Genomic DNA, 9,884 nt, shown 5'->3' on the forward strand with positions numbered 1-9,884 from the left:
ATTACATTTATAGCAGATTGTTGGAAACGCCATAATTTTTTTTCTATGGCGCAAACGGATAGTGAAGATGAAAGCGAATGGCACGCTTCTTATCTCCGTGGAAGATTCTGATGGGGGCGGAATAAAAACGAAACCGCTAAACGAGAAAATACCCTGTGCCGCTTTGAGTGAGAAGAGAAAACGAAACCACGGTTGACGCACGCGCATACATTACTATATCGTATGAGAGCGCGTCAGTTTCCAAGAGAGTCAGTCAGTGTGAAGTATGGACAAGCGGAGAGGATGTGTACGGCTGTGATTCCAAATATTCAAAGGTATGTAAACTGCTGTTATTTTATACACATGTGTTAATATTACTTTTAGTTTATTGTACTTTTAATATGTCTGTTAATATTTGTTTAAAACATTAGTTTATTTAAAGGTTAGACTTCTGGTTGTATTGTAATTTTAGCCAGCAATTACAACTTAGGTGCGTGACGCAAAATGTCCTGCGCGCGCCTAACCCCCGAATTAACCGATGTTAAAATATGATTTTGAGACGCAGTCATTGACTATCGCGTGTGTATTGATTTGTTTTTGAAGGGGATTGTGGTTGTGGGGGTCGCTCCTAAAATTGACAGCTAATCTCATTGCTGGGAATAAGTTAATATCCTGTTTGAAAGGGAGTTTATGCTGGACAGTCTCTAAAAGATGCGTTAGGGTTTTTTAAATGTTGAGTTTCATATTCTGCTAGATGTTTTGAAGGAAAACATGTAGGGGTTTCCCACCCCCCAAAACACCACCTCTTACTTGCAAAACAGTGCAAGAAGGCTGATCAGGAAACACACCTGACCACACTGAACATACATTTGGTGCTTTCTTTGTAAACAAAAAGGATACATGCACACAGTACCACAGGTGCTGAATCGGGGGCATGACATGTTCATAAAGTCTCACAAACTTTTTTTTCTAGAATTGAATCAAGAATGGAGTACGAGAATGAAAATGCTGGTATAAAACTGCTTCTTGCTCACATGAATATTGAAGACTTTATCCAAGAAGCGGACAATTTTTACTGTGCCGGTGAAGAGGTGGAATCAGGTATCTCATTTGAAGAAAGTTTCTCGCAGGACGACATGTTGGATGATAATGGGGAGACACCTGTCATAGGAGCGCAACATGATGTCATTTCAAATGTGCAAAAACATGGAAAGGTCCGTTATGGGACATCATCTGAACTTTTGGACTTTGTGAATATGGTCTCAAGTACATCGTCTTCTCTTTTGGACATGAGTGAAGAAATGGGAGTCTTGCTGAACAAGGTACTAAGAGCTCTGGCTTATGATTTGATTCTCAGATAAAGCTATGCTAATCAGATACTAGGTAAAGGATAACAGTTACAATTGGTGACACAGTAAAGGTGAATCATATTTGTATAAAATACTTGTTTGACAAGTTTCCTAGTTTCATTAACACCCTGATTTGTTTCTGCAGACGGATATGATTATTAAGGAGGGGCATTACCGCATTGACTTGGATGTTCTTCTTTTTCCATGGAAACTTACATATAAGCCCAGAGGGCCTGGACATGTTCCCAAAGGCTCCTTTGGGAAAGTCCATTTGGCCCAGGATATCAAAACTCGGAAACGAATGGCATGCAAACTAGTAAGTGCTGGAATTGTTTGTTTCAGGAATCTCAACAATTTGTTTTTGGCAAAGGAAATTGTTTACTCTGACTTACAACATTTTTCCTATTATGCTTGGGTGTGCTTTTTGTTAACAACTTTTGTACTGTCTGTATGAAGTAATATATTATAAACCTGATTTGAATCATTTAAAAAGAACAATACAAAGGATTAGACACAGAAGGTGGGGCAGCAGTAAACATAGTGGCTCTTTGGGCACATGAAAGGATCAGCAGATCAAACCCAGATGACACTGTTGTATTTCCCCTAATGTCTTGCAACAGTCATATGCATCAGCATGTGTAGTTCATGTGAGTCCATAAGGATTTAATACAATAAAAAAATAACTCGAAAAAGAGAAACACTTGCAGAAGCAAGCACCAGTGTTTTCAAAAGAGGAAGAACCCATTTTGGGAAATAACCCTGTTTCTCTAAAATGCTCAGAGGGTCAGTCTGCAGCATGTAGTGTATCAACAGAAACTGAGAATGGTTTGAACGTAGACAGGAAACCTGACACAAACGCCCCCATGGAAATAGGCTGCCCACAGAGATGGAGCAGCACATGTCGGTGGCAAAAGACATTTCAAACTTGTGATTAACTTAACTTTAAAAAAAAGCCATCTCAGTATGGACTTTGACATTTTGTTTGACCGTATCAATTATTTTTTTATATGTCTGATGCTGAAATCTAGAGATAAAATAAATCTTAAATCCACAAAATTACAAACATTTTACAAAATATTTATTTTAGGTTTAGTAAATATAAGGTTTAGTAAAAATGCAGATGAATGCAGTAATGTGTTGAACATATAGCGAATATATTTAGAGAAGTTATACCATTGCAGGTTGCAAATATTTTGCAGCATTGCTTCTACATACCTTATAAGCTCGTGAATGTTTCCTATCAGTTCCTATTGATGGATGGAGTATTTCCTGGCTTTTGAATGCCAATAGCTTCTTTTAAAGGGGACAATTCACTTTTAAAAGATGTCAAAGAAATAAATCTTTGGTTTCCCCAGATTGCGTATGTGAAGTTCCAGCTCAAAATACAACACAGATAATTTATTATAAAATATTTAAATTGCCATTATGTAGAGCTGATCTCTGCACTAAATGTGGCGTGGTTGGATAGTGCAGATTAGGGATAGGTATTTTCCCCTTCTGACATCACAAGGGGAGCCAAATTTCAATGACCTATTTTTTCACATGCTTGCAGAGAATAGTTTATCAAAACTAAGTTACTGGGTTGATCTTTTTCACATTTCATAGGTTGATAGAAGCACTGGGGACCCAATTATATCACTTAAACATGGGAAAAGGCAGAGTTTCATGATATTTCCCCTTTAAAGGTGCAATGTGGGACTTTTAGTGGCATCTAATGGTGAGATTGTAACTAACCTATGGCTCAGTCCACAGTTTCCCCTTCCTTTTTAAACGCATAGTGAAGCTACGGTAGCCACCACAGGAAAAACACGTCATCATCTGAGACAACAAAGTAAAAAAATGTGATCTATATAACAGTTTGTTAGTTTAGGGCTACTGCAGACGGCTCATTCTAAAGTAATAAAAACAATACAGTTCATTTTGTAAGGTCTTTATACACCACTGATAATATAGTTATGTATATTATATTTCTGTGAAAAGATTCTTGTAAACATCCCACATTGCACCTTTAAAGGGGACATTTCATGAAAATCTGACTTTTCCATGTTTAAGTGCTATAATTGGGTCCCCGGTGCTTCTATCAATCTAAAAAATGTGAAAAGATCAACCCAGTAACTTAGTTTTGATAAACCATTCTCTGCAAGCATGTGTCAAAATAGGTCATTGAAATTAGGCTCCCATTGTGATGTCAGAAGGGGATAATACCGCCCCTTAATCTGCACTATCCAACCACAACACTGACATTTAGTGCAGAGATCAGCTCAATTGCTTTTAAAAGGAAACACCCAAAATTGCAAATTTTTGCTTTACACCTACAAAGTGGCAATTTTAACATGCTATGAAATGTCCCCTTTAATGCATATAAGTAGACAAATGGTTTTGTTGCACTTTTATACCATTCACATGGAATATAGAAAGTAATGCTTGATGTGCTTTATCTCCAGATTCCTGTAGAACATTTCAAGCCTGCAGATGTAGAAATCCAAGCCCGGTTTCGACATGAGAATATAGCAGAGCTCTATGGGGCGCTGCTGTGGGAACAGACTGTGCATTTGTTCATGGAAGCTGGAGAAGGGGGCTCGGTTCTGGAGAAGCTGGAGAGCTGCGGCCCAATGAGAGAGTTTGAGATCATTTGGGTCACTCAGCAGGTTCTGCATGGCCTGGAATACCTGCACTCTCACAACATTATACACCACGACATCAAACGTAAGTGCTTTTTTGCTGAAATAACACTGCTGTTTCCTACCAAAAACTGTCTATGTTCACGTAAAGTCATCTGCTCTACACTGAAATGTTCCAAAACACTTTTAAGTCCTTAACCACCGGAGGTCAACAGCAGTTTAGGAGTTTTTTATTGCAACCACAGGCATTTAAAAACAGCAGACAGTTGTCGGTGCTTTTTTCCTCTGAATGCAACAAGGTGCTCTGTTCATGTAGGTAAATCTCTGTAGATAACTTGGTTATGTGGTCAAGGAAGGTGTTCACCTAAATCTAGGTCACTGAGGGAGAGGTAGCTGTAGTGTTATGTGATTGACTGGAGTTTGGCAACAGACTGTCTGGAGACAATGTTTTGGCCTGTCAAAGTTAGGAACATGACTAAATGTAATGCGGTGAGGTTGTGGCCAATAACATTCTGTAGCCGTGTAGTCATACCTGAGAGCCAATCAGAACTCAGCATCTCATGACTTCTCAACTCATGTCTGGAATTTCCAGTCAGGAGAGCAAGAAGATAATAAATGTGATTGCTCACATTTCTTTTCAAAGCATTAGTCAACAGGCTGACAATTTAACTAGTGGTTTTAGACTCAATAAGATTGACAGGGTAATGTAAAGAGGGAGGGAGGGAGAGAGAGAAATTTTGGCACTATTCTATGAAACGAATGACCAATCGCCATGGCCTGCTGTGTGGTTTTCATCGCTGGCGCCTTGACATTTGGCTTGCAAAGGAAACTTGCTATTTCTTTGAAATGTAAGGGGAAAGGAAAAAGGGGTTTTTTAGATGAAGATCTACACATCTGTTTTTCTGCATGCCACCCATCTTACACTCAAAAAACAATGCTGGGATGTTTCAACCAATAGTTGGGTCCCATATATGGACATTTAATTTCAACCCATGTTTGGGTCAAATGTGGACTTTTTTTGGGTTGGGTTTGTCCAAATTTCCCAATCATAGGTTAAAACAACCCAGCACTTTTTAGTGTTGAAAACATCTTGCAGCACATACATGACAACATTGTAAGCTGTATTATAGTCTTAAAATGCAATGTCTTTTATGGTTATAGTTTTTTTAAGATTTCTGCATGCATACGAAAGCACTGACTGCATGATCTAAACGTTTCTCTCCTGTTTCTGCAGCCAGTAATATTGTATTGATGTCCGCCAAAGCCGTGCTGGTGGACTTTGGACTTACAGTGCAGATGAAGGATGACATGTATGTTCCCAGAGACCTACGTGGCACAGAGGTGAGTGTGTATAAAAACACTTTGTGTTTTATAATTTGATAATTAAACATGCAATGTTAATGATTACTGTAGATACAACGTAGGAAACATTTACTTCCTGAATGTGCTGTTGACAGAAATATTTAAGAAAGAATGCCAATGAATAAACATTGTCTTACTGTCACATGGGTCATACTGCACACGGAAAATGTTTAAATATGTATTCAGGAAGCAAATCTCTAAAAGCACACACACACACACACACACACACACACACACACACACACACACACACACACACACACACACACACACACACACACACACACACACACACACACAGTTTCACATTCGTCATGTAAAGCGTCCCAGCAAGCAAAAACCAAGACAGTGAAATGACGGCTAACTATAGACCCAGTATAGTCTGGCTGTTACTCACTTATACTCAAAATAACATGATGTTTTTGCCAAAATAACTTAGAGATGTACGATATTCCATCATGTCAACAAATGTTCAGGGTGTTTGCTTGAATATCTGCTTTAGATGATGTAAAGGTATATGCGTTGTCTATTCTTTGGCAATGGTTAGACGTCTATTAGACTTTCACTGGCAGCCCAAATTTTGCCTTGTTTTAGCCAAAATTGCTTGCTGGGGACTATCCTGCTAGCACAGTTTACTGCCAGTGGTCAGCGTTTTTATGTGGGGATGCACAAAATTGCATTATGGACAGGAAATGTTAAGCTGTTAGATATATTTCAACATGCACGTCTGCATACAGTAAGTTAGCTCAGAGCTTTAACATTATTTGTCGTATTCTTTGTTGTTTTTCTCCTGCATAGATGTATATGAGTCCAGAGCTGGTTCTGTGTCGAGGACACAACACAAAGACTGACATCTACAGTCTGGGAACCACGATCATACACATGCTCAGTGGGAGCCCGCCGTGGGTTAGGAGATATCCACGAACAGCGTACCCCTCATACCTCTACATAGTGAGTGTGCTTTCTGTATTCTGTTATAGTGGGTTAGACTACTTCCTCTTGTTATTATATATTGTTTGCATGAATGTTAGCCTGAAGGACATTGCTTTAACGTATAGGGGGAGTCCCTGGTTGCGTCGAAACCTCAGTATATGAAACTGACTACATACATTGACCACAGGGCAAAACTCTGAAATGCCATCCATGACACCAAAACAACAAAGGCTGACTTGTTTCTTTTTGTGTACAGTTCCTTTAAAATTCCTTCATGTTAATAATGCTAATAAAAATTAATCATTTTAAGCTAATCATTAAAGCTAATAATGATTAAAGGTTTAACTGCAAGCATTGACTCGGTTAGTATTTATTTACAACATATACACTTCCAATATTTAAATTCGTACACTGTAAATTAAATAGTAAAAATGGCTCTCACTGGGACGGTACTCCTTTGCACCTAAAAATTCATATTGTCCAGGTACATATTGGTACCAAAAAGTGCATAGTAGTACCAAATGTATACATATAGTATCTATACCTAAAAGATACACATTAGGACCTTTTTAAAGGGTCTCAATGCGCATTGAGAGATAGGGGCAATTTTTTGACATTTTTTTTGACGATGTGTATATATGTGTGTGTGACCCTGGACCACAAAATCAGTCATAATTTGCAGGTGTATATTTGTATCATTAGGATATTAAGTAAAGATTTTGTTTCATGAAGATATTTTGTAAATTTCCTACTGTAAATATCAAAAAAAAAAATGAATTTATTACAAGTAAAATATTTAGATAAGGACTTAATTTGAACAAAGTTAAAGGCTATTTTCTCAAATTTTTTTTTGCACCCTCAGATTTCAGATTTTCAAATAGTTGTATGTCCGAATATTGTCCTTTCCTAACAATTAGGATAGGAAAATATATATTAGCTTATTTATTCTGATTTGAGATGAAAAAATTGACCCTTGTGACCAGGTTTTGTGGTTCAGTGTCACATATAGTTTTCTTTCCTCTTTAAAACACCATGAGGCAAAACTTGTGATGGCAAGTTCTCCTTTCCATTACGAGCCATTTCAAAACTATTTTTTTCTCTGACATCAGCAGCTTTAGGTTCCTGTGTGTGTTGCATATTATCCAGACACCAGTAGTTCAATATTTTCCCATTGATTCAGAGTCTCTATTATAAAATATCTTTATAGAAATGTAAGCAACATTCAGCACGTTTGTATCGACTATTATCTCACCGTTAGTTCCCTTTTCTCGTATCTCACTTCCTCACTTCCTTTCATACAGTGTCCCTTAGGGCTGCACACAAATGCACCTGTCTCACTATTGCGGTTAACGTTCTTGTCTCTGTGTATCTAGATCCATAAACAAGCTCCTCCTCTAGAAGACATACCGGAAAGCTGCAGCCCTGCAATGCGCAGACTCCTGGAGCATGCGCTTGACAGATCCCCAGTACACAGGAGCTCTGCCACTCAATTATTACATGAAGAAGCCCTACATCCATCTCGGGATGACCAGCCACGGTGTTGGAGTCTGGATTCTGCGCTGGAGGACGGCACGCACCCAATGTTGCGACAGCTGAGTCAGATTTCAGAGAACACCCAAGGTATTATACTGTATTCTGTACATTACACACATGCACACATGTGTCAGATTAATTTAATAGTATGTTTAAGGTATTTCTCTTTTATTTTCAGACTCATCCCTGTATACTGAAGACTCAGGGCATTCTAAGAAAAAAGGTTCTCTTTATATAGATCTGGGTGCCTTGTCTGGTTACTACAGTCGGGTTAGGGGACCACCTAGTAACGAGTATGGCTAAGCTGGATTTTTATGCTTGTGGACCAGTTGGGTATTTGTATAGTTTGCTTTAATAGAAATGCCACCAAAAAAGCTGGAATGAAATCAAGCACATCCACAGAATAGATCAGATGCTTGAATGACCTTCTGTATTGTGAAACAAAGTGAAGATGCAATCCATGTATTATGGATTGTACAGATCACATGTTGACTGGACAGTAAGCTGTGCAGTTACAGTTAGATTTGTTCTGAAATGCGAGACAAATTTAAATCACAATTTAAAGAGGTAAAATAGTGGTTTTTGGGGCATGTTCACAATTTAATTTCTGTGGTACGAATTCATATAGCATCCAACTTGAACATAAATGCATGTGTGCTTTTTGTGTTTTGTTGTAAATTGCTGTAGCAGTACAGGAGTTTATAATGCATTCAATGTTTTTCATCACATGCATCTAAGGGCAGGGTTTAATGAGATTAATCTGTGATTTAGATTATGCAAAAAATTATAATAATGAATGCATTATCATTGTTTATGACCATAACAGTGCTGGGTACATCATGAATATAATGTGTCATATTAATCATATTGTGAATCTTTTGATCTTGGCCGTCTTATAGGTTTTTGCGGTATTGTTGAATGTGGTCTGAATTACAGGCCTAGTAATTTGAGTATTACAGTTATCTGACTCAGATTTCATGTAACTCTGTAAGTTTAACTCATTTCAGTAAATGATTTCACCCCAGCTTACTGCACTTGGCTTTAAAATATCTTCATCTGAGATTCCCGCTCAATACATTTACTGTATTGTAAAGATAAGAGATGCAGAAAAATTGCACACTACGACATTTGAAATAGTACTCTCTTTTTTTCAGACAATACTGAAAAAACATCTCAGTTTTTTGTTCCCATGGAATGTGTTTTTTGTTAAGTAGTTGCAATGCAAGACAATTAAACATGCATCTAGACTCAAATTGAATAGATGCTCCAACGTCAAGCTTTTTCCATTGCTGGCAATGGAGGTGCAAATATATGCCTTTATAAAGTTTCTATTAATGACAGTGTTTATAATCTTGACTCACTGACACATATATTTGTCTTGGCACCAAAGATGGTTTTGTTATTATCTTTGTGTGTGTTTTGATTTGGCCAGTGCTTTTTTGTAGCTCTGTTTTGCTATTTGATGCTTTGACTGTATATCTGTATTAAAGGGACACTTCACCCATTTTCATTAAGCTTTGTATAGTAAGAACCCCAGTCATGTTTTTGAATGGTCGTGCATGATTTCCTCAGTTGTCGCTGAGACAGGAGAAATACAGATTTTAGTGTTGCACTTCCTTCTTTCAATGATGTAAAAATCATCATTTTGCATCATTGAAAGCAGGAAGTCCAATATCTTTGTTGAGGTGGTGAGACTACAAACACCCCTTTTCTCGGTCAAATAGGCACCAAATTCGAAATGTATGTTACATTTCCACTACAAATATGACGCACTTTCAATAAAGATTAATGTTTCTAAGGGTGAAATGCTCCTTTAAAGAGCTGATTCTTTGTATCATCTTCTAGATATGAATAAACACTGTACTTATTGACCACCTTGCGTGTATTTATGACAATTACTTTGTTCTGATCCATGATTTTTGTTATAAATATGTTGTTAATGGTTGTTTGCCAAATGCCATAATTTACATATTAAGGTTATGATGGAAGAAAGCATGTTAAAAATACATAATGGCTGATTTGAGCTACAGGCAACAGTTCTTCAGAAAAGTTCAGTCATTCTGGAAAGACCATAGAAAGCACCCGTCAATAATGATAGTATCACCCA

General features: G+C 37.6%; 1 protein-coding gene across 1 annotated transcript; it reads left to right on the plus strand.

The window, feature by feature from the left end:
- Positions 1-92: 92 nt before the first annotated feature.
- On the plus strand, positions 93-9,645 carry map3k8 (mitogen-activated protein kinase kinase kinase 8). Its single transcript, XM_065270421.2, has 8 exons — positions 93-314; positions 953-1,301; positions 1,474-1,644; positions 3,773-4,034; positions 5,184-5,290; positions 6,110-6,262; positions 7,618-7,864; positions 7,956-9,645. Exons 1-8 carry the CDS (start codon positions 223-225, stop codon positions 8,078-8,080), a joined length of 1,506 nt encoding a protein of 501 aa, XP_065126493.2. The 5' UTR covers positions 93-222; the 3' UTR covers positions 8,081-9,645.
- Positions 9,646-9,884: the final 239 nt, after the last annotated feature.

The sequence above is a fragment of the Paramisgurnus dabryanus genome, chromosome 1 (genome assembly GCF_030506205.2).
Source record: "Paramisgurnus dabryanus chromosome 1, PD_genome_1.1, whole genome shotgun sequence".
NCBI classification, from domain to species: domain Eukaryota; kingdom Metazoa; phylum Chordata; class Actinopteri; order Cypriniformes; family Cobitidae; genus Paramisgurnus; species Paramisgurnus dabryanus.

What these genes read in the sequence shown, in the direction of transcription:
- map3k8 (XM_065270421.2), top strand. Translation starts at nt 223, where the DNA reads ATGAGAGCGCGTCAGTTTCCAAGAGAGTCAGTCAGTGTGAAGTATGGA. An exon ending in TATACACCACGACATCAAAC is followed by an intron (nt 4,035 to 5,183) that starts GTAAGTGCTTTT and finishes CTGTTTCTGCAG; the next exon opens with CCAGTAATATTGTATTGATG. An exon ending in GATTTCAGAGAACACCCAAG is followed by an intron (nt 7,865 to 7,955) that starts GTATTATACTGT and finishes TTTTATTTTCAG; the next exon opens with ACTCATCCCTGTATACTGAA.